The sequence below is a fragment of the Hibiscus syriacus genome, unplaced genomic scaffold (assembly GCF_006381635.1).
Source record: "Hibiscus syriacus cultivar Baekdansim isolate YM2019G1 unplaced genomic scaffold, ASM638163v2 tig00002799_pilon, whole genome shotgun sequence".
Classification (NCBI taxonomy): domain Eukaryota; kingdom Viridiplantae; phylum Streptophyta; class Magnoliopsida; order Malvales; family Malvaceae; genus Hibiscus; species Hibiscus syriacus.
In genome coordinates, this window is record NW_024061945.1 from 1,217,693 (window position 1) to 1,243,585 (window position 25,893).

General features: G+C 34.2%; 1 protein-coding gene across 1 annotated transcript; it reads left to right on the forward strand.

Moving 5' to 3' along the window:
• Window positions 1-386: 386 nt before the first annotated feature.
• Window positions 387-13,145, forward strand: LOC120151510 (acylamino-acid-releasing enzyme-like). Its single transcript, XM_039163936.1, has 18 exons — window positions 387-495; window positions 1,462-1,635; window positions 1,736-2,045; window positions 2,203-2,424; window positions 2,529-2,747; window positions 2,866-2,934; window positions 3,213-3,351; window positions 3,704-3,855; window positions 3,942-4,024; window positions 4,114-4,235; window positions 4,326-4,404; window positions 4,533-4,704; window positions 4,847-4,907; window positions 4,996-5,118; window positions 5,204-5,401; window positions 12,434-12,502; window positions 12,666-12,742; window positions 12,872-13,145. The coding sequence occupies exons 2-18, from the start codon at window positions 1,485-1,487 to the stop codon at window positions 12,933-12,935; spliced, it is 2,310 nt and encodes a 769-aa protein (XP_039019867.1). The 5' UTR covers window positions 387-495; window positions 1,462-1,484; the 3' UTR covers window positions 12,936-13,145.
• The last annotated feature ends 12,748 nt before the right edge of the window (window positions 13,146-25,893 follow it).

A 25,893-nucleotide genomic window follows, 5' to 3' on the forward strand; every position in this document is an offset into this window, starting at 1 on the left:
AGATAATTTTATTTAATTTTTAAATAAAATACATAATAAATATATAAAATTTACTTTTCGTAAAATATTAGATCTAACCTTTTTCACATAACATAAAATCATCTTGCGTGAAAAGTTTGGAGGTACTTTTTGCTTGGGGTTGTTTTTTAATAAAATAATAAATGGGAGTTTTCATTTAATAATGCTCTTTTTTTAATAAAAAATATTTTTTTAATAATTTAATAAAAATAAATGTCAAGTTGAGAAATAAGGTTTTAAGATATTATTTAAATGTGAAAAGTCAGTCATCCATTTGCTTTTATTTAAAAATGGTAAAACCATAATAGTTACAGGTAGAATAATTAAAAAAAACCTGGGAATCTTGAAATGAATAGAACATTAGCAATTGCAGTTGCATCCTTTTCAATTTTAGCAGCTTCTCCTCGATTCCCTCTTTTGTTTTTCTCTTCTCAACGTCGCCCTCACTTTTAAGCTCAACTCCCATTTCTCATACATGTAAGCTCTCGCTTTCTCTACCCTTTTCATTTCCCCCCTAAAGAGATGGTTTTGTTCTTGTTTTGAGGTAAACTGCTTGATGGGTATTTTTTTTTCAGTCTCCTTTGTACCTGTTTGATATCGGTTGGATTCAAAAATCAAGTTTAAATTTTTAGTTTTGAGTAATCATCTGTTACTGACTCTGTTCGATAAAAACAAGTTGGATTTTTCATTTCTTGATTGATGGGATGATTATAATAAGTGAAAATATCTTAAAGTGATTGATTTTGGGTATTTGGATTTGGTTAAGAAATCTATTGTTTCTAGCCTGGAAGACCTGTGTTATTGAGAGTGTAGTTCAAATTTAATGCAAAGATGATTGCAAAAGGTGGAACTTGATCCATGTTCAGTGTGAGGAGCTTTATCAGCACCTTTTGAATTGAAATCATTTCAGTTTTGCTACCATATGCCTGTTTCTGGGATTTGTTTGGTATTTTTATCTGTAGTCAAGTAATAAAAGAAAATATGCATTTGTGGTAGTCTCTAGTTAATGTAAAGTAATAAGATGGCTCAAAATTGGAATTGAAATCATATCCGTTGTTCAAATGTTTCACATTCAATCTCTTGTGTCTTTTGATCACGATTCTTCATTGGATCTATTCTTCTGACTTAACGCTATCTTGGATATTATGTTGTATTACGTGCTTTTTGAAACCTGATTGATCAATTTCAAATTTAGTACCATATTCTATTTTTTCTCTTTGGATAAGAAGGTGTAGTCGAATAAAATGGGTGTTTCTTAATGTTATAACAGTGCCAGTTATTATTTACAGGTAATGGGTTTTTTTTTGTATAAAGGATTGTATTAATTGACAAATTTTTCTTTTTTTTACCTTTAATATGTAAAGCACATTACCATTGTCAACATTTCTGCTTAGTTTTCTGTAGGATGTTTCCTTATGATTTTCTTATCCATCCTACACGTAGAATATCTGCCACCTGTTTTGGCCATGGATTCTTCCAAAGCTGGTCTGTTGAAGGAATTGCCAATTGGGATAGATGAAACCACTGAAAAAGACTATGCTTCCCAGTCTAAATTACTAAAAGAGTTTACTAGTATCTCCAGCATTGACAAAGCATGGGTTTATAAGTCTGAAAGTGGTAGGAAAGCCAACGTTTCGTTATCTTTATCTTCTGTATCCTCTTTTCATTTGAAACGAAAAGGCTATCTTTGATCCATATGCTTATGAAATTATTGCAGGAATAGGGTCTCAGGCAATGTTTTCAATGAGCCAACCTAATCTTCTGGCAAACAAGAACCGAAAGTATATGCTGTCCTCTAGTATTTCGACAGATAGTAATAATAATGTCAACTTCCAGTGGGCCCCATTTCCTGTTGAGATGACAGGAGTGTCTATAACTGTTCCCTCACCATCAGGTTCGAAGCTTCTTGTTATTCGAAATCCTGAAAACGAATCTCCCACACAATTTGAAATATGGAGTTCATCTCAGTTGGAGAAGGAGTTCCAGGTTCCCCAGTCGACTCATGGCTCGGTGTATGCCGAGGGATGGTAAATGATTTAAGTACTGTCTCAAAAAAAATTTCTCGATAAGTTCTCGCTGATGGTGGTAGCATCTGAAGCAGCTGCAGTACTGTTATATGTAACTTTACTTGTAGTTATTATCCCTGCAAACTTAGCAAGGTTGAAATCTTTCTTAATGGTATAGGTTTGAGGGAATCTCTTGGAACTCCGATGAATCTCTGATCGCTTATGTTGCTGAGGTGCCATCTCCCTGCAAGCCTTCATTTGATTATCAAGGTTACAAGCAATGTGCTACAAAAGATAAGGACTGCACGAGCTGGAAAGGTCAAGGAGATTGGGAGGAAGAATGGGGAGAATGCTATGCAGGAAAAAGGCAGCCTGCTCTCTTCGTGATCAATCTTAGCAGGTTCCATTTTCATATATAGTTTTCTATTTTAATCAATGCTATGGCACAGTAAAGAGCTTATGTGCAGTGGAAGGACCCTCACTAAACTTCCCTGCATATCACAGTGGCAAGGTACATGCTGTTAAAGGAATTGAGAAGTCTTTGAGTGTAGGACAGGTGGTTTGGGCTCCACCAGTGGAAGGCATCGATCAACATTTAGTTTTTGTGGGGTGGTCAGCTGAACCGAGAAAGCTTGGTATAAAATACTGCTATAACAGGCCCTGCGCTTTGTATGCATTGAAGGTGCCACTTTATAAATCAGAAGCTGCTGAGACTAATCTCAAGTGGGTTACTCGCTTCATTAAATTGCTTTTGGTTATTCAAAGTTTATTTAGTCGTATTTTCTTGTTCGAACTTTTCCGTGCTACCTTTAATCACGACACATAATTTTTATGGGGACAGATCATTGGAGGAATTAACTGTAGTCAACTTAACACAAAGCATAAGTAGTGCATACTTTCCACGATTCAGGTATGAAGTTTAACTCTTACCCTTAATTTTTGGGCTTTTGCCTAAGGTGTAAGGGCTTTCTTAATCCTATTTGCCCCCTTTTTTAAATTTTGCATATGATACCTTGAGCCATCTACTAGGCCAATATTAATGTTCCATTACATCCATTTAAAACTGCTTAATTAATTAGAACCTTTATCTAGCAGCTGCCTAAATGTTTAAAAGGGGCCTCTCTTTACATGCAAGCTACATCTATGGAGTTTGCTGATTATATGTGAATTATGTTTCTTTTCTCTCAGCCCAGATGGAAAATTCCTCGTGTTTCTGTCTGCAAAAGCCTCAGTGGATTCCGGAGCGCACTCTGCAACTGATTCTCTTCACCGAATTGATTGGCCTACTGATGGCAAGCTGAACTCATCTACAAAGATCTTTGATGTGGTAAGCCTTCCAATTGTCTATGCTTAAGTTGAATGAGATGAGTTCGGTTTAGGGCATGTAGTTTATGAGAGTCTTTTGGATTATTTGTTTGGTTTTTTTGGGGTTGAGGGTGTGGGGGGTTGAGAAAAATCCCATCCAAAACCCCCAATTTCCATTCCCTCTAGTTGGTGCTTTCTTTCCTCTACGTTGACTCATTTACCATATTCCACTGATTTCTGTTTTAGAATATAACAAGCCAAAATTAGGTCACTGTGATGATTCTTTTTTGGGACTACTAGCATATCTTATTTATAGTCTCTGCATAGGTCCACATATGACAGGTTAATCTGTTCATTCTATCAAATCTTTGCAGATTCCTGTTGTTACCTGTGCTGAGGATGGTCAGTTTCCGGGGCTTTACTGTTCAAGCTTTCTTAGTAAGCCGTGGCTTTCTGATGGATGCACTATGATTTTATCATCCTATTGGCACAGCTGTCAAGTGGTACTTTCTGTTAATGTGTTAAGGTGACTGTTGATTAAGTCTGTTTCTCTTGCTCATAGACTTCTATTTTCTTGCTTCATTACTTGATGACATTATTGCCGTATTACAGTGGTGAAGTATCACGTATCAGCCCTGCTGACTCAGGATTTTCATGGAATATTCTTGAACTTGATGGGGACAATATCATTGCTGGTAAAATTCTTTTTCTTTCTTAACAAATACTCTCTTCTGCTTTTGAAACAAAGAGAAGTGAAATTCGTAGTTGTTTCCTCATTTCAAAGTGTGTAGCAGTCCGGTTGATGTTCCTCAAATCAAATATGGCTTCCTTGTGGACAAAGCGAATAATAAAGCTGGATGGCTTTGGTTAAATGTCTCAAGCCCCATTTTCAAATGTTCAGAGAAGGTTTATTTTTCTTGCTTTTGTTTTGTCTGATCTGCATTTCTTTTATATGAGTTTTTTTTTTTTGCTAAATGTTTACATCTGATGCTACAGGTTATGTCTCTCCTGTCTCATCTTCAGTTTGGTATTCTGCAAATTCTGGTGAAAGATGTTTCTGATAGCTCTACAAAAGGTACACAAATCAGTTTGGCTCGGTGCTTTTGATTTTTATGTTCGGTTGGCCAATAATTACAGTTGGAGGTACTGAAATTATGAAAAAGAAATAATGTTTTGATGATGGAATTTGTCCAATTCATTCAGGAGCTGCTAAGCCTTTTGAGGCAATATTTGTTTCTTCCAAAGTAAAGGATGTACCTGAACCTCTAATAGTGGTCCTTCATGGGGGGCCTCATTCCGTCTCCCTGTCGAGCTTCTCAAAGTCATTAGCATTTCTTTCTTCTATTGGTTTCAGCCTATTAATTATAAATTATAGGTAATATCTTTACTTCTTCGGAAAGTTTAACTTGAGATAGGAATCACACTCGAATTTTCTTCTATATTAGCTTTAATGATATATCAGCGTCGAATGGCTGGCATAACCTTTATCTAAACCCAACATTGCTAAATTATTTCAGAGGTTCATTGGGATTTGGCGAGGAAGCATTGCAATCTCTTCCTGGGAAAATCGGGACCCAGGTACTTATTCTTGACATGCATGTGTCCGTGTTATTAACATATTATCTCAGGTGTAACTCTTTGAATCATTGTATTGTAACATGGACAGGATGTCAATGATGTACTTACAGCCATAGATCATGTCATAGAGAAAGGACTCGTCGACCCGTCTAAAATAACTGTTCTTGGTGGTTCCCATGGTGGCTTTCTAACCACACACTTGATCGGTCAGGTTGGGGAAAATCTTCAGGTTTTTGATATTACCGTTATCTGTCTGTGATCAAGCAGTTGTGAAACATATTGCTTAATTTTTACAGGCACCGAATAAGTTTGTTGCAGCTGCCGCAAGGAATCCAGTTTGTAGTCTTTCATCCATGGTTGGCATAACAGATATCCCTGATTGGTGTTACGTGGAATCTTACGGAACCAATGGAAAAACTATCTTTACCGAAGCACCTTCAGCTGAACACTTGACTCACTTTTACAACAAGTCTCCTATATCGCATATCTCGAAGGTACATTAAATGAAAGACTAATTTTTTGGTATGATGCCAATAACCTTGATGCCAATTGAACTGATTAGCTTTGTGCACCGTGCTTCGGCTCTGGTGCAGGCCTAGCATTGAGGCAAAATCGATACATATAATCGTGGGAAAATGAAAGGGAGAGTATTTATGTGAGCTGCTAGTATAACATGCACGGTGTTCTATAACTTGCATTCCTTTCCCCTCGAAAGGGTCGTCATTTGTTGGATAAAAAAAGGGTTGTCATTTGAACAAACAGATGAGGTATAGAGACACAACTTTAACGCAAAAGTTGTTAAAATATGAGTGAGAGAGTCAAAAATTTAGAGAGAGAAGGAGCGAATGGTCAGTTTGCTGTGGGGGAGAAATGGACGATTTTCGTTGATAATCTTAGCAAGAGGGTTACAAGAGGTGAATTAAGGGAAATATTTCAGCATTACGATCAAGTTGTGAGGATTTTCATTCCAAATTTTACTCTGAAACCGAAATACAAGAACTACACTTTCGCGTTTGTTCAGTTTGCAAGTGAGGAAGGGAGGAGGAGGGCTATTCAGTGTGTTAACGGAACTTGGATCGACGGGAAAAGAGTTTCAGTCGGGTTAGAAAAATATCAGAACAACAGGAATAGAGAAGTTACTGAAGGCAGGTCTACGAGGGATGGGCCAATCCCAATAAGGGTGGAGAAAACAAATGGTGAGAAGCACGCTGGATCTTCGAGAAACCTGAGGGATAGTAGATCATACAAGGAGGTGGTGGAAACGACCAATAGAGAGGATTGCGGAAATGTCAATAAAGAGGATGGTCAAAGGTTAAGGAAGGCTGCTAATGGGATAAGGAATGTCTGGGAGATGCATATCTCCTCGGAGGATTCGACTTGGGTGAAAAGGTCTTTAACAGGGGTAATCAAGCATTCCTTCGAGCAAGAATTTGTTCAAAAAGCTTTGGCAAGTGAAGGAATTCAGGTAAAAATAGCGAGATGGGGCTACGCATGGAATGCCTGTGTTGTAACCTTTAAATCGATTAAAGACTACTCTGATATATGGGCAAGAAAACAGGAGGAGATCTGTTTTTGGTTTGATTGGCTGGAGCCATTGCTAAACGAGGAGGGAGTTCCATTGGCGTTTTGTCTCGTGGAATTAATGGGATTACCGTTATTATGCTGGAATGTAGAGTTCTTGGAGAAACTTGTTCAGAAATGGGGAAAGTTCATTGGCATCTTGGATTCTTCAAAGAACAGGTCAGATTTATCGTCGGCAAGAGTTTTGATCAGGGTCGCCAGTCCGTTTGATGTCCCTGAAATGGTCACAATAGGGTCTTACGGCAGATCATACAAGGTCAAAGCCATACTGGGATCGGTATTTTTAAAATCGGAGGAGTTTTCCAGGGGGATTGATGGTGAAAATTCAAATTACGGGTACAGTGAAAATCATTTTCCCGAGGAAGAGTGCGGCCGCCGTCTGACTTTGGAACAAGTTGAAAATTTTAAGTCTTCTGAAGACTCTATGCTGAAGAAAGACAACTGGCATGATCAGGAACAGAGGAGTAGGTTGCAAAAGGGGGATGGGGAGCAGCTTTTACCAAAAAAGTCAAATATGGATATTTTAGATGTCGGGTTGTCAGATTTGCGGGGAAAAGGAAAATATCCTGTTGGGGAGCATGCGGGACTTGGTTTCAGGGAAGAATTGGGCCTAGACTCTCAAGTCCAAGATTGTAACAGTTTGATTTCTGAATCAAGCATGAAGATTCTGTGTCCTCCAGGGCCTGCGTATAATCTGAAATGGATCGCCGAAGGGTCCAAAGGCAGATTTATTCCCCAATTAAACAGGGAATGGATCAAGTCCAATGATGAATCGATAAAGGACGTAGTGGTCTTGGACAACGAGGTTAGGAATGCAAAAGGAGTGGAGGAGGAAAAGGAAGATGTTTCAGTTAAAACTGTTGGAACTCAACCAATGGAATTACGTAAGGGAACGTTTTCTAATGGTCAGAGGAGCTGGAGTCCGTTGGTTCATTTGTCCAGAAGTTTGGCTTTGACGAGTGTTCCGGTGGGAAGATGGAATAGAGGAACTTGTAATAGAGTATATAGAAGATCAAAAGATAGAAATTCTGGTATGATCCGAAGATAGAAGAAAAGTTGTTGCGACCAGCTGAGGTACTGGACCAAAATAGAAAAGCTTCCAATCCTTTATTGACCACCCAACCGATCCCAATTTTAGAGGAAGATGGAATAATTAGCGACGATGAGGAAGGAGGTCCCTCTAAAATTGTAGTAGGAGACTTGGACCAACATTCAGGGAGTATAGAAGTGCCTCGATCAGATTGTCAGTCTCGAGCAGTTATAGGGAAAGAGAGTAGGCGACAGAGAAGGATTTTCACTAGGGAAGCTTTGGATGTGGCTAGTTTACACACAGTTTCTTCTCCCTCATTTTCGATGTTTTTGGAAGAAGCAGTGGCTACGTGGGAGGTTAGTACGATGCTGGGGATCTCATTTAAAGAAGGCAAGAAGGCATTTTTAGATAAAATTATTGATCTTGAGGAAGGATTGGGGGTTAGTAGGAATTGTTGAAATAAGGGGATTTGTTATTGTGCTTTTTTGATTTGAGGTGTTTGAGATATTTGTTATATTTATGAGTAACATTAATATTGTTTCGTGGAACATAAGGGGGTTGGGGAAGAAGGAAAAAACAAGAGCTGTAGCTAAGTTGGTCAGGAAGAATAAGCCGAGCATTCTACTTATTCAAGAAACAGAGCTAGAAAACTGTTCTATGGCTCTAAGGAGAAGGATAGGGGGTTGTCTTCTCGAGGGATGTATTTTTTCACCAGCTGTTGGGTCTGCAGGGGGTTTGCTGGTAATGTGGAATGATAATGAATTTAAAGTGTCCAGTAGTTACTTAAGTAGCAGGATTATTGCAATATTTGGGAAGTTTAAGAATGTTGTTGAAGAGTGTGTGATTATGAATATTTATGGTCCCTCCACTGAATCTGAAAAGGATGAATTCTACAGGGAATTATTGGAGTTTGTTTCAGCCCAATCGAATCTACTTTGTATTGGGGGGACTTTAATACGTATCTTGATCCGGCTGAGAAGATGGGAAGGTCTCAAAACTGGCATTCTGTTGATATCTTTAGGAATTTTCTGCAGCAAACAAATTTAATTGATTTTCTGTTGGTGGGAAGAACTTTTACTTGGTGTAACAACAGGGAAGAATCAACTTGGGTTAGACTCGACAGGTTCTTAATTTCTGGTAATTTTTTGACCCGTTTTCCGAACGTAGTTCAAAGGCTACTGCCTAGGTCCATATCAGATCATAATTCGGTGTCATTGGAGGATTCGTATGTAGACTGGGGTCCTAAACCATTTAGATTTTACAATTATTTATTAGAGGAAGAAGGCTTCGAGGAATTGGTTAAATCTTCAATGGTTGACTTAATGGAAAGGAATAATAGAAGGGGTATCTTCAGTATTTTACAGGGAACTAAAAAGTCAATCAGAAACTGGTCAAGGAGGAAATTTAATGGGATTTCAGACTCTATTGAAACTTTAGAAGGGCGAATTAATGAGTTAGAATTGAAGGCACAAGGTATTAATCTTTCTCCGCAGGAGAGGGACCAGGTGAAGCAGTTTAGATCGAATCTCTGGAGATTGTACAGGATTGAAGAAAGTGTTTGGTTTCAAAGAGCAAGAACGAGATGGATTAAAGGAGGGGACAGAAATACTAGATTTTTCCACTTGTGTGCTCTAAACAGAAACAGGAGAAATGCAATTACTAGTCTAAAGATTAATGGGACTGTAGTTTCAGACCCGTCTCTGATCAAGACCCACATTTCTGATTTTTTTAAGACAGCTTTTAATTCCATTTCTACAATGGAAGTGGAGAACTTATTTCTAGATTTCTCTAAACTGTCAAGAGAACAGTCTACAAAAATAAAGGAGAAGTTTTCAGAACAGGAAGTTTGGCAAGCTATAGCATCCTCGGACAGTTCTAAATCTCCTGGTCCGGATGGTTTCACAATGGGTTTCTTCAAGAAATGCTGGCCAGATTTAAAGGAGCAAGTATTGGAATTTTTTAACGATTTTTATTTCGGAAGGATGTGGGAGCATGGAGTAAATCACACCTTTATTACCCTAATTCCGAAAATTTTAAATCCGGAAAGTGTTGAAGACTATCGACCAATTAGCCTTGTAGGAAGTTTGTATAAGATCCTATCAAAAGTTCTATCCAAGAGACTTAGCAGCTGTGTTGGTGACATTATCAGCCCTTTCCAGTTTGTGTTTATACCAGGGAGACAATTGTTGGACTGTGCATTTGTTGCAAATGAAAGGACCGATTATTGGAGAAAACAAGGTCTACAAGGGGTTGTTTTCAAAGTTGACTTTCGCAGAGCATACGATTCTGTTGAATGGCCGATTTTGAACAAAGCAATGAAGGAGATGGGCTTTGGTATTAGATGGTGCTCGTGGATCTCACAGTGTCTCTCTTCTGCTTCAATTTCGGTTCTGGTGAACGGTTCCCCATCGGAAGAGTTTACTATGGCTAAAGGACTAAGACAAGGTTGTAGTCTCTCTCCGCTCCTATTCAATATTGTAGGTGAGTTGCTGCATTTGATGCTAGATAAAACAGTTGACAAAGGACTTTTCCAAGGTTTTGTGATTGGGAATTCTACAGATTCACTTCGGTTATCTCATCTTCAATTTGCCGACGATCTCATCATTTTTTGCCAAGCTTCACTTGCTCAGATTAAAAATGTCAAAAGGGTGTTGAGGATTTTTAGTATAATGGAGGGGTTGCATCTAAACTTAAAGAAGAGTAAACTTTTTGGTGTAAATGTTGATGAGGTTATTTTATCAGACTGGGCATTGGTAGTGGGCTGTTCTGTTGATCGTTTTCCCACAGATTATTTGGGTCTTCCAATCGGTGCTAAGAAGAATTCTGAAGCTTTATGGGATCCTGTCCTTAAAAATTTTAATTCAAAACTAGCTGGGTGGAAAGCTTCTTCTCTGTCCTTGGCTGGCAAGACAGTTCTATTAAAGTCAGTGTTGACTTCCCTGCCAATATTTTTCCTATCTTTCTTTAAAATGCCTTGCAAAGTTGGGAATAAATTAAATTCCTTAATGGCCAGATTTTTATGGGGTGACAGTGCGGATAAAAAGAAGATCCACTGGGTTAGTTGGGGTACAGTATGCAAACCAATGAACAGTGGTGGCCTTGGGGTTCTTGACTTGAATCTTTCTAATCGGGCATTATTGGGGAAATGGGTGTGGAAGTTCGCAAATGAAAAGGAATCCATATGGAAAAGAGTGTTATGTAGTAAGCAAAATATTAGTAGTAATACTATGTCTATTAGCAAGGTCATTTCTCCAAAATCTTCTTGGAATTTGAGAAGTATTGCTAATAATTTTTTGAAGAATGATTCGGCGGGTGAGTGTCTTAGATCATTTTCGAAGTTGCAAGTAGGCAATGGTAAGTCCATATCTTTTTGGATGATCCATGGGTGGATGAGGTTCCTTTAAAAATTCTTTTCCCTAGAATTTTTGCACTCTCTACTAACAAATGGGGTAAGGTTGCTGATTTTGGAAGCTTTGAGTTGAATGGTTGGCAGTGGAACATTATTACTAGGAGGAATTTGTCTGATTGGGAATTGGAACAATGGTTGGATTTGATGATGAAATTAAAGGAAATAAAACTCACTGATTCGATTGAAGATTTTCTCTCTTGGTCTGCAAGTGGTGATGGGTTATTCTCAGTAAAATCGTGAAGGAAAGCTGTTGATAAGGAAGTTGGGGGTATTGATTTGTGGTCAAAAGGGGTGTGGTTGGGTTTGTCTCCGCCTCGTGTAGAAGCTTTCCTATGGCAGTTAGCTCACCAAAAAGTTCCAGTTAAAATGGAGTTAGTGAAAAGAGGAATGTCCTTAGAAGAAGATATTCTCTGTCCTTTCTGCAAGGAACATGAGGAATCTGTGCAACACTTGTTCATTTCGTGTTTTGTAGTTTGGGAACTATGGAATAAACTGGCAAGCTTCTGGGACTTGTCTATTGTGCTACCACAGGACCCTCCTTCCTTACTTAATTCGTGGGGGGAGTTTGAGGTTGAATTCATTGATTTGGAAGTTTATCCCGAGAGTCGTTTTTTGGTCTATTTGGAAAGCAAGGAATGCGATTGTGTTTGAAGGTTTAAACCTTGATAGGCTGTCTCTCTTTTTCCTTGTGAGATTTAGGTTATCTAAATGGTTCCTAGCCAAGTATCCTAAATTCCCTATTCAGGAAGATCTGCTAATTGGGGATCCATCACTTGCTGATGGTATTTCTGTTCCTAAACCTAAGGATCATTCTGTTATTGGTTGGCTTCCTCCACCTGTTGATTTCTTAAAGATAAATGTTGATGGAGCTGTGAGGTTAAATGACTCGATTGGAGGTATTGGAGGCATTTTAAGGGACTGGAATTGCTGCACTCTTTTGACTTTTTCAGAGAATATTGGTCAAGGTCCCCCACCAGTTGCAGAGTTAAAGGGTATTAAAAGAGGCATCGAAATTTTTCTAGCTTCAAGTTGGTCTGCTGCCAGTAGATTGGTTGTTGAGAGTGATTGTAAGTCAGCAGTGGAGTGGATTCACACCCCGTCTATGGCACCAGTTTTCATGTTGCTTCTTGTTAAAGAAATTTTGTTGATCCTTTCTGAAAAGGTGGTTTTAATTAGGTTAATTTCAAGGTCTTGTAATGGGGAGGCATATAGTTTAGCAAAGCAGGGGATCGGTTGATTGTATGTTTTAGTTATAGTTTATTTTTCTATGGCTGTAGGTTTTTGAAGTAGCTAAAGTTGTTAAGTCTAATGTAAAATCATCTGTTGTATTGTTAAGTCTTATGTAATTCCGGTTTGGTAATAAAATGAGGCACTCTTTTCCTCCCTCCACTACTTGATCCTTTATGTTAGGAAAGGGTCAACTATGAGGGAGGTTTTTAATGAGGCTTCCTATTCCTATCAAAAAAACAAACAGATGAGGTAAAGTCATTTATTTTCTCTTCGCAGGTCAAAACTCCAACCATGTTTCTCTTAGGTGCTCAGGATCTTCGAGTCCCGGTCTCCAATGGATTGCAAGTACGATAAGTTTCCTTTCTATAGCATGAACTATGATGATTATGTGATGCATCTTTAATTACATTACTTGGAAACTTGTACACGAACACGTCTTTTTTCTGATCTGGAGTTCACATGATCCAAGTTCTGATAACATACGATAGTTTCTGTTTGAAATTCGTAGTATGCCCGAGCATTAAAGGAGAGAGGAGTTGAGACCAAGGTTATCCTGTTTCCCAATGACATCCATGGAATCGAGAGGTAATCACCTACACCGATGAAGAAACTTCTGGTTTTGCTTAATTTAAAGACGATGCCATACCCTTGATATCTATATATATATATATATATACACACACACACATATACACATATACTCGTATACTGCAGGCCGCAATCCGACTTCGAAAGCTATCTGAACATCGGTGTTTGGTTCAAGAAGTATTGCAAGTGAAATGAACTGGTAAGTTCTTGTTGTGTAGCATGGAATATGTTCTGGATTGTCTGAAACTGAAGTCCCAGATTGTTGGCTAATAGTATAGCAATCAAGAATTTATTGTCCCTTACAATGCATTCAATAATGTAATGATTTGTTGTTGAAACATGAGTTTGTAATATTTGATTTGGATCTATTAATTTTAAGAAGTACTTATTGTAGATTATAGATGCATGTATATTTGTTAGTTAGTAATTTAAATTCTTAGTGTTATTTACCTAAAGGATCAGATTCTAATATCTAAATTAGTTTTTTAAATGAAATTTACTTTGCTTAGGAAGAATTCTTCTTTTATATTCAAGTGAAATAAAAATCAGAGAAAACCCTTTTCTCTAAAATTCACATTTATAATTATTATTTGAAAAATTACATACATTTATTTCAAAATTAATTACTCATTATTAATTTATCATCACCTTTATTGAAATTAGGGTGGACTAAGGAAAAAAATTAATTTTTTCACTTAACGTAAAATAATTTAATTCGATTCAAAAAAAAAATTATACAGTTTAGATTAATAAGACATGAATAACTCAGGACTTAATTTTTTTTTATAATTAATGGATTGATTTTCAAGTTCAAGTTTGAGTCCCTCAATTCTGTATGATATACTCATTCTGTCCTATTAAATATGTCCATTATTGAATTTTGAAAAGTGAAAATTTTAAACTTTGAGATAAAATTTTATGAAATATATATTTGAAAACTACTTGATTTAAGGTTTTAAAAATATATATATATATTTTTCATATTTTTATCAATAATAAATATTAAATAATAATGAGTCAAAGTTAAAACGTTTGGCTAAAAAAGTCAACAGTTGACAGATTTAATGGCACAGAAGAAGTATGTATATTGTATATGGTTATAAAAAATTATTTAAATTAAAATCAATTAATATCATAACATTATGAATATTTACAATTAAATTTAAATATAAATTCAAAAAAATTAAGTAAAAAAAAATTTAAATAAATTTTGAGTTATAAAATAAGATTCGTCTACACGTTAACTCAATTTTTTTACCCAAAATCTCACCTCATTTGAAGCCACTAATGGAAAAACTAGAATTTAGGTATGGTTTACACACGTCAAACAGGAGTTGAGATGGCCGAGTTGGTCTAGGGGGCCAGATTAAGGTTCTGGTCCGAAAGGGCGTGGGTTCAAATCCCACACTCAACATAATAAGTTATAGTTATTGCTTTATTTTTGGATATTATGTTGTATTCTTAGCTTTCTAATATCTGATTGATGAATTCCAAGTTTATGTTTTTGGATAAGATGGTGGAGTGAAATAAAATGGGTGTTTTCTGTATGATGGGTTGTATCAAATAACATTTTTTTTTTTTGGATTTTACGTGTGAAGCATTGTCAATTTTCAGCACTTCCGTGTAGTTTTTTGTTGGATCTTAATGATTTTCCTTTCCATCCTACATATAGAAAAAGTCTTCCGGCTGTTTTGGCCTTGGATTCTTCTAAAGCCAGTCCAGTGAAGGATCTGCCAGTTGGATCAGATGAAGATACTGAAGAAGAACATGCTTCCCAGTCAATTACTTCAATAGTTTACTAGTATCTCCACTCCACCATTGAAAAAGCTTGGATTTTTAAGTCTGGAAGTGGTAGGAACCCCTCTAACGCTTCTTTCTCTTTCTCTTTCATATCCCACTTTTTATTTGAAACCGAAAAGCTATCGCTGATCCCGATGCCGTTTATGGAACCATGGCAGGAACAGGCTCTCAGGCAATGTGAATTTCCAATGGTCCCCATTTCCTGTTGAGACCACAGGAATGTCTATAGTTGTTCCCTCGCCGTCAGGTTCAATGCTTCTTGTGATTCGAAATCCCGAAAAACGAGTCCCCCATGCAATCTGAAATATGGGGTTCATCTCAGTTGGAGGAGTTCCAGATTCCCCAGTCGACTCATGGCTCAGTGTATGCCGACGGATGGTAAATGGTTTAAGTAGCATTTGCAACAGCTGCAGGATTGTTATATGTAAACTTGTAGTTATTATCCCTGAAAACTTGGCAAGGTTGAAATCTTTCTTAATGGTATAGGTTTGAGGGAATCTCTTGGAACTCTGATGAATCTCTGAATGCTTATACTGCTGAGGGACCATCTCCCTGCAAGCCTTCATTCAATTATCAGGGTTACAAGCGAGGTGCTACGAAAGATAAGGACTGCACGAGCTGGAAAGGTCGAGGAGATTGGGAGGAAGAATGGGGGGAATGCTGTGCAGGAAAAAGGCAGCCTGCCCTCTTTGTCATCAATCTTAACAGGTTCCATTTTCATATACAGTTTTCGATTTTAATCAATGCTATGGCACAGTAAAGGGCTTTCGTGCAGTGGAACAATCCTCACTAAACTGTCCTGCATATCACAGTTGCAAGGTACATGCTGTTGAAGGAATTGAGAAGTATTTGGAGTGTAGGACAGGTGATTTGGGCTCCACCGGTGCAAGGCATCGATCGCCATTTGGTTTTCTTAGGGTGGTAAGCTGATCCGAGTAAATACTGCTATAACAGGCCCTGTGCATTATATGTGGCGAAGGTTCCACTATATAAACCAGAAGCTACAGAGTCCGATCTCAAGTGGGTTACGTGCTTCATTAAGTTGCTTTTACTTTCTCCATTCATATATTTTCATGTTGGGAAATTGTTTGTCTGTGCTACCTTTAATCACAAAACATAATTTTCTGGATACAGATCATTTTTGAGGAATCGACTATAAATGGTGCATTCTTTCCACTATTCAGGTATGATATTTAACTCTTCCACCATCCGACAAAGCGTAAATTTTTGCCTTGTAGTCTTTGATGGCTGTCTGAAATCGCCTGCTTGTCATTGAAATGCCCAAACATTAATGTTCCATTACAGCTTTTTGACGCTGCCTAAGTGGAACCTTTATTCGGTAGTTGCATAACTTGTAAAAAAAAATGCATTGGTTAAATGTCTCAAGCCCCATTTTCAGATGTTCTGAGAAGGTTTATTTTGCTTGCTTTTTGTTTCACCTGATCTGCATTTCTTTTATACCAGGGTTGTTTTTCTTAGATGTTTACATCTGATACTGCAGGTTTTGTCTCTGCTTTCACGTCTTCAGTATGGTATTCTGCAAATCCCAGTGATTAGGGCCTAGGGGTAACACCACTAGACTTGACTCGAAAAGAAAATTCATCTTTTTTATTTTCAGTAATTCAAGTCAACTCGAGTTATTGAGTTTGAATTGAGTTGAAATTTGAAAATTTTGAGTTAATTGAAAAATTGAAATTTTAACCGATTCCTTCAAATTTTCCTTCATTTTAAGTACATTTTTTTACTAAATCTGAATCATATACTCCTAATCCATTGCAGAATACATATGCATCTTCAATTTCTTCTTTTGATATCAAATTATCTATTTTTTTTCAATTTAGTCTCTCAACTTTGCATGATATCTTCATTTCTTTAATTCATCTTTCATTTTAAGTCTATTTTGACCAAATTTGAATCACATGCTCCTTCGAATTGTAACTTCAGTTAGGGATGAACAAAACTTGACTCAAACTAACTTCAAATTGTAATTCATAAACTCAATTCGACTCGAAAATTTTCAAGTTCAAATTGAGTTGTAAAATACAACTCGAATAACTCAGAATTTTTAGTAATTAGTGGATTGATTTTCAAGTTTGAGTTGAGTCTCTCGACTCTATATGATATATGTATGTCACACACACATACATATATGGTTATAAAAAACCATTTAAATTGGAATCAAATAATATCGTAATATTATAAATATTTACAATTAAATTTAAACAGAAACTCAAAATTTCCTCTCGAAAAAATTTCAAGTCAATTTCGAGTTATAAAATAGGACTCTTCAACTCTAATAACTCGAATTTTTTTTGACTCGACTCGATAGAACGCTCACCCCTAACTTCAATTACAATTTTTAAAATACAAATTTACTCTTTTTTCAAATTTAGTTCCTTAACCTTGAATTTTATTCATTTTGGTATGTTTACTGCAGTTTTTTTTGTTGCAATTTATTTCTTTCAATCAATTCTTTGACTTATTTATACTTCCATCAATACTTTACTTTCAAAATATCTTCTTTGAAAAATAATTTTAGATTATATTTGATTTATTAAATAATATTTCAACGTGAAAAACATATATATATATATATATATCTTATATGGTTAGAAAAAGTCGATAAATTAGTACCATCATATTATAAATTATTACAATTAAATATGTTTTAGAAACTTGAATAACCCAACCTGACTTAACTCGATTAAAAATTATTCAAATAAAGTTTAAGTCATAAAACGTGATTCATCAACTCGAATCGACTCGATCGAATGCTCATCCCTATTAGTGATAATCAATGATGGGACTGCTGGAAAAGGTTCAATGAACACTTAAAAGTTAGGATTTTCCAACAAATCCAATAATTTGTTCTTTCTTTTTCAAGGATCAAGAGTAACCTTTACAACTCCCTAGTTTTTCACTTGGCTAAACTAGAACCAAAGTCCCTTTACAAAGGATAAGAAACGTGTAAACAGGAAGGCCTCTCTACGTTGGTGTTTACAAAGATTTAGCTCACAAAAACAAAACCCAAAGATATACAATTGAGCTCAAAACATAAAAATTTACAAGAGAAAGAAAATTAGGATTGAAAAACTTTTATCTTGTGCTTGAATGCTTGGATAAGTGTTAGTAACCTTCTTCAAGTGTCTTTAACTTAATTTTATATGTTGGGATGTGTTTTTGACCGTTACTAGCCGTTGGGATCAAAATAGCTTTTACCTACAACTTTTAAGGCACAAGGGATCGATCATTTTAGCAAAGGGATCGATCATTTTTCAAATATTTCGACCATTATACCAAAGGGATTGCTCTTTTTTGGGAAGGGATCGATCCTTTTTCTCGAGGGATCGATCCCAAACTCACTGTTGTCCAAGGGATCGATCCTTTTGCTAAGGGATCGATCCTTTGAGCCAGAGAATCTTGGAAACATGAATTTAAAGCGCGAAAACGATCGAGTAAGTTTTGAAAAGTTTCGACTAAATTTGAAAAACGTTTAAAAATATATTTTTAACTTTTATTTGGACTTTGAATTATTTTTGAAGACTTTGAATAAATTCAATTTAGTCCAAAAACATTTTGCCCTTATTTTTTTATATCAAAATATAAATTCTACAAAAAAAAATACTATTTATTTCATTTTAGTACCCCGTTCAAAATTTAACGTTAAGTTTTAAAAAAAAAAAATTGAAAGTTTAGGTACTAAAATGGACCAAAACTAATAGTTTAGGTACAAAACGCGTTAAGTTTTTTAACGGCGAAGTACTAAAATGAAATTAAAACTAAACATTAGGTATGATTTTGAAAAAATTTGAAAGTTTATGTATTAAAACAGACTAAAATTGATAACTTAAGTACTAAATGTGTAGTTTATCCTAAATTATGTTAGCAAATTATATTGGTCTAGTTGATATATTTTTCTAGATTCACTTTAAATATATATTTTAAATATTTTTAAATTAAAAAACATATATAAATTATGTTATATAAATTGTTAGGTATAATGTCAAAATTAATCCCTAACATTTGTCAAAATGATCATTTTGTTCTCTATTTTGGTTTTTTGAATATTTTAACTCCCAACGTTTCATTTAGGTCAAAAAAGCCTATAATGTTTGACTGAATAGTCATTTTGACTCTTATTTTTCCCTAAAGTATCTAGGCTTCTAATGTTTCATTTTAGGGTAAAAAGGAACCTTAGTTTAGAACGTTAATAATTTGTTAATTAACAGTTTCTATTTACGAAGGGATTTTTATCCTAAAATTAAAATTTTGAGGCTAATTTTAATATTATAGAAACTTTTTCTTATATTTATGTTGGCCCACCCAATAAAATTTTTCTCTATTTTCCATTGGATCCGGGTTCGTGTAGTTGCATCTGCAGAGCGTGTACACATTGTCAATAGACTAAAAAACTTTTAAATAAATACTACCTTATAATCAGCTCGGACTTTTTAGATCATTTGGGATGGCTAGCATAACTTCTGATATTTGCTTAATTTAATCACTCATCAAAGTGTAAAGCCGATATCATATGTTGATACATGCATGCATGCATACATTCTTGATACATAAATACATACATGATGCATACATTCATACATACTCGTTTTGCTGCAGACCGCAATCCGACTTGGAAAGCTTTCTTAGCGTTGGTGTTTGGTTCAAGAATTACTGCAAATGAACAGAACAGGTGAAGCTAATATTGTGTAGTGTCAAACATATAATTAGTTATAAAGTGCAATAAATTGTAGTTTCTAATGGACTTGGTGTCTATAAGAGATTTTAATATTAGTATTTATATTATATATAATTAAATTTTATCGTAAAAGAAAATATTTTATATAAATATATATTAAAAATTTGCTCAATAAATAATTTTATGAGATTATAATATAGTTAATTAAATATAAGTGATGCAAAGATAAAGAAAATATTAATAAAACATATTATTGTTAGAAAAAATGGTTAATCCGATATCAAAATAATAATAATAATATTATTATTATATAATCAAACGAAACAAAATAATTATAAAGAATTAAAATAGAATAATGAAACTTGTTACTCATGTGTAGACATGGAATCAGATTAGTAGAGTATGATAAACCGAAAAAGGATTTTTGTTGAGGTCTATATGAATAGTTTTCTTAAGACAGATTCGTCCTCTCCTAGGTGCTTTAAGTAACGTTGGACGTCAGTCTACTAGGATACAACAACAATCGGTCACAACAGTAAGCATAACAGTAATGACAGTCGAACACAATCTTGCCTTTCTCTATCATTGGAAAGAATGAATTTGGAAGGAATTTTCTAAGTGTTTTTCCTATTCCAAAGTTCTAAACTTGTGTAACGTATGTCTCATTGTGCCTAAACTAGTCTATATATAGGGAGAGGAAATTGATTGAAAGGTTAAGGCCTTCCGATGAAAGGACTTAACCTTTTGATTAAAAGACTTCTCCTTTTGATGAAAGGGCTTAACCTTTTCATGAAGAGAATTATTGAATATGCATGATTGAATGGATGCAACTTCAAACCAAAAATTAAGTTCATTCACTAAGTGACATGACTTATAATTAATTAGTTATAAATAGCATCAATTCATTCAATTTTTCTTACAATCCCCCACATGAATGAACTTGATGATTCAAACATTGACTCAATATGGTGATAGATTCTACGTTTGATAATTTTCATAGGATAGATATGCGTCCCCCTTTGAACCTTCCCTTGTGAAAATATATTTACCTTACTGGTTGTTAAGTAGACGTGATGACCTTGAACTATCACGCCGTTGGTGTAAGCGATGACATACCTCACATAAATATCTCACTCACAAGAATTTAGTTCTCATGGTCATGTCCATATAGCCGTGGACATCTCTTGGTTCTACAAGAGTTTAGAGAACTATACCCCAATAGTCTCTTTGAAGCTGCTCCACTTCACTCTCACATATGCTCCACTTCACTCTCACATAGGTGACTTATGTTGTTCGGCTCATCGAAACACATAGTGGTCATTAAAAGCGTTGCTTAACCTTTTCCACATTTTACCCACTGTTTTCATCATAGGAATGGACTTGGGATAAGGACCCCTACAGTGACCTCAAAAGGTCTATGCAAGTAGGTTGTCCCCTTGAACCTAGATCTTGGGATCTCCAGTAAACTAAGATGGGTTTTCCTTCACATAGCGCCTTAAATATAAATGGGCTTTAGTCACATTCCTTTAAATGTTTATCAACTTGATCTTGTTTAAACTCATTGTTTAGCGGATCCACGATGTTATCTTTTGATCTTACAAAATCAATATAGATAAATCTAGTTGAGATCAATTGTTTAATGATATTATGTCAATAGCGTATGTGTCTCGACTTACCATTATACTTATACAAGGCACCCCCACACTTTGATGTAGTTGTGCGAAAGTTTTTCTACATTTCCATAACTCATATGGTGTCTCGCCTATTTTCTTGTAAGTTACCTTATTTAAAGGTAATTTGTTGACAACTAGAACATGGCCAAATGTCATTCATAATTCTTTAACAATCTTATGGATACTACTTCATATGGTGTATCTGAAAATATATTCGAGATGTAATTTCGACATAGAAACTTAGAATGCTTTTAAGCTTTAATGACAACAATGTCTATCTCATCCTCTCTACGAATAGGAGGATCGTCCTATATTTGACCATATTAAGCATGCTTAAATATAATATATATGTCGCTATGTCTTGAAATTCTATTCATGAATTTCACATGCTTCTCGTTGTGACTCACAACCATTGACATCGTTGAATTTTATTCAAAGTCTAAATAGGAATCAACATTTCAAATCACGAGTTAGGTGAATCAGTGTGGTTACCATTGTTTCGTTTAAAACACGTAACCAAAATTTGTAAATATTCCAACAATAAATTGAAAGTTAATTCAATTTATTTTACCATTTGTTTCTGTTGAACAACAAAATTTAATTAGAAATTAAAATTCTAAAACAAAATTTGTAACAATTTTGTTACCTCCAAATGATTTATGTTATCAACAGTATATCAAATAAATTTTGTTGAACAACATGATTAAAATACTGAAATAGAATTATAGCCCGATTTTGTTCACAGACATATCATAATTTCGTTCGATACCTTATTTATCGTAACGAATTTTAGTCAAAACTAAAATCCAACAATTGATTAATTTCTGTTAAACGACTAGAATTTTGTAAAATTAAAATCCTGAAACAGAAATACACAATCAACAATATTTTTGTTGAATCTATTAAACCAGGATTTAGTAAAACTAAAATCCGAAAAAACCAACTTCTATTGGACAATAGGATTAAAACCCGAAACAGAACCAATTTCTGTTAAACGACGAGAATTTAATAAATTAAATCTCGAAACAAAACTAACTTCTGTTGAACGGTGAGAATTTAATAAAACTCAAAGCAATAGTATAATCTCAATGTATAAATACACATACCGTTTCGATTTCTTGATCGAAATTCACCATTTGTCAAACAAAAAAAATACGATCTTTATCACGTTACATCAAGGCTTGTAGACTGGATAAAAATAGAGATTCTTTTCTTTGAACTTTTGAAGTCATAACACAAAGTTAATTGGGCCTTACCCTATGCATCTATAATGCCTTCAACTTCTTTAAGGATTGAGCATGAAGATAACTATTTGTTAATATTCTAGGAGCCTTTTACACGTGCAATGTCCTTTCTATCCGGTCAATATGATTTCAACAACCACAATTATTAGCCATTAGAAATGACTCGTCAAGTTATTCATTTCCTCGTGTAATAACACCAAAAAGTAAATAAATCAATGAGTTTTAATATGACTTAAAACACAATAGATATGTAATCTTTTCCAAGGTTAAGATGATTTTACAAAAAAAAAATGTGTACTTGAAAAATCATTATAAATTTATGTGATAGAAATTTCTCACCATAAAAGCAATAAGTATTAAAGTGAAATTGCACCAAAATCAATGCTAAACGCATAATCAAATCTTTAATGCGCGAAAGGCAAGATGATTTTTAAGAACCTTTCTTTGGAGATAGAAATCTTTTTCAACGTCGATTCTTTCTTCACTCTAAATGAAAAATCAACATGCAACTTTGACTCACAAATTTCTTTGAATTTGCTTTGAACCACAAATTTTTTTACTTTGAATTTACAATCTGCATTGCAAGTCATCAGTAATCATCATTAGATAAGTTAAAGCAAGGTTACCTTATAGATAGACAATGCTTTTATCTTGCCCCATGTCATTTGAATATGTTTTCAATACCTCAATTTATTATTGAGGAATATGGACTTCATCGCATAAAGTACAATCTCCATATAAAAAGATAACTTTCGAATGCTCCTCCTATGACAATAATTCTTTTTGCTTCATTCGTACGACTAATATTAAACTTATAATCAAGTTCGTCTCGAATTTAAAATAAGAAAGAATATGTCTTAAGATTGTTAGACAAAATGATTAATCTGAGAAGATAATAATAATATATAATTGAACGAAACAAAATAATTATAAAGAATTAAAATAGAAGAATGAAACTTGTTACTCATGTGTAGACACAGAATCAGATGAGTAGAGTATGATAAACCGAGGAAGGATTTTTGTTGAGGCATGTATGAACAGTTTCCTCAAGACAAATTCGTCCTCTCCTATGTGATTTGAGTAACGTTAGACGTCAGTCTCCTATGATACAACAACAAACGATCACAATAGTAAGCACAACTGTAGTGATCATTCGAACACAATCTTGCCATTCTCTATCACCGGAAAGAACAAATTTGGAAGGAATTTTCTAAGTGTTTTTCCTATCCCAAAGTTCTAAACTTGTGTAACGTGTGTCTCATTGTGCCTAAACTAGTCTATATATAAGGAGAGGAAATTGTCTGAAAGGTTAAAACCTTTCAATGAAATGACTTAACATTTTGATTAAAAGACTTCTCCTTTTGATAAAAGGGCTTAACCTTTTCATAAAAGGATTTAATCTTTTCATTAAGAGAATTGTTCAATAGATATGATTGAATGGATGCAACTTTAAACCAAAAATTAAGTTCATTCACTAAGTGACATGACTTATAATTAATTAGTTATAAATAGCATCAATTCATTCAATTTTTCCAACAATTATAACACCAAATATAGTTAAGAGAATTTATGCAAATTAATTTAAGAATCGACTGAAACAATAATCTTTTTTAATATAAATAATTACGCTCTTTTATTTTAAAATTATAGTAAAACTTTTTACCTAATTTTGTTCAATGGTATGAGTATGATCAAAAATAGATGTTAATAAAACAATATATAATATATTGTTTGACCAATTAACAAAAGGTTTAGATGGCCTAGTTGGCCTAAGGCGCCAGATTAAGGTTCTGGTCCGAAAGGGAACTCTCAACAATTTTACCTTTTTATTATCAATTTTCATTTAAAATTATTCAATTTTTTGGTCTAATTCATAGTTTAGCCTTCCAACTATATATGTTTTCCCATTTTGCACCCATTATTTTCTGTCCATTTTGGCCCTCCAAATATGATTTATTTCTCCACATTGTCCCCCAAACTATGATTCTATTATATATGTTGGCCTATGAATGTAACAAACATTAAAAAAATGGATCAATTAATACATGCCACGCGACAACCTTCTTCTTTCATGGTGGTAGGGTCTTGTTGGAAAATTTCTAGCAATTGAAGGATTTTTAGATATGTTTTGACTAATTTGAACGACCAAATACATTTAAGTAAGTCATAATCAAAATTTCAAACTGATCTGACGGCTAAATTTAAAGATCGAAACATGTATATTCCAAACTTAAATCCTAATCTTATAGTTTCTGAAAAGTTTATTTAGAAGTATAATGATAAATTTAGGTGGAGAAATTGAGAACAAAAATTTTAAAGTAAGGATTGACTACGAAGAAACTGCGAACACGGTGAAATACAATAACTAGAAAATTAATTTTGTTTTGTTCTTGCCTTTTATCAAGTGACATGTTTTTCTTGGTCTAATTTGTAACGTATCTAAAAAAATAAACATCTTTTATGTCTAGAGCTCAAGGACCAAAAAAAGTAACAAAGCATACATTTAGGAACAAAATGGGAGAAAATTGTTTAGGGTCCAAAGTAGAAAAATGTTTATACTTAGTGGGCTAATTTATGAAGTAAGCCAAACCTTTTGGTGAATTAAAGAACTTGATATATATATATAAAGCATTTTTTCACATTTAAAGAAAAGGGTAAACTACATTTTGGCCACCCAACTATTTTTTCATTTCAAAATCATAACTAACATGACATTTTTGCCATCCACCATTAAAACATTGGGTAAACTATACCGGTGACTACCCAACTATAGCCTCTTTTTATTTTGACCACAATTTTTGAATTCTTATCAATCAGACCACCCAACTATTTGGCAGTTAATAAAATTGGTATAATTTACATTTAGTCCTTATTACTTCCACAATCTATCAAATTGATTACAATTATAAATTAATTTTAATATATTTAATCCTCTAATTATATGATGAAATGTGTCACGATATCATTGGAGGGCATTTATTAATTTAATTTATATTTAATTTAAATATTTTCCTCCAATCGGATGATGACACATTACACCATATGATGGAAGAAAAATAAATTTAAACAACATATTTTCCTAGAAGTGGGAGGATATTCGACCCTAAGCCTTCTTGGTTCATAAGAAATAGCCTCAACCACTACTCCAAGATAAGTTCTACTGCAATGCTTGCATAAACTAATATTTATCTTATAATATAATGAAGACAAGAACAATGAAAATAGAAGCAACACTAAAACACATGATTCAAATAAATTAATATTTTAAAATATATTGTTTATATTCAACCCGTCCCACTGAGAAAATATATTGTTTATATTCGACTCGCCCCGACTTGATTCGAATAAATTAATATTTTAATATAATATATTTATAATTATTTAGTATATTTTAAATGGTTAAAATAATATATTTTTACCTTAAAATTGATCCAATTTGAATATATAAAAAAGTAAACTAGTAATTTATACCGGTTTGGTCGATGATTTTTTACTTTAAACCCGATCCCACCCCGATTCATATATATTAATAATTTAAAATAGTTAAAATAATACATTTATAATTATGTATTATAATTTAAATATTAAAAATAATATACTTTTCCTTAAACCCGATCCTCAAATATGAATATAAAATAATAAACTAATAATATATATTGGGTTAGATCGAGTAGTTTTAGTGTTACTTTTATTTTTATTGCTATGGTCTTCATTATATTTTAAGATAAATATTAG

Bases quoted from the DNA above. Each gene is read 5' to 3' on its own strand.
- LOC120151510 (XM_039163936.1), top strand. From the start codon at position 1,485: ATGGATTCTTCCAAAGCTGGTCTGTTGAAGGAATTGCCAATTGGGATA. The intron at 3,352-3,703 runs GTAAGCCTTCCA...AAATCTTTGCAG, and splicing joins CTACAAAGATCTTTGATGTG to ATTCCTGTTGTTACCTGTGC. The intron at 12,503-12,665 runs GTACGATAAGTT...TGAAATTCGTAG, and splicing joins CGGTCTCCAATGGATTGCAA to TATGCCCGAGCATTAAAGGA.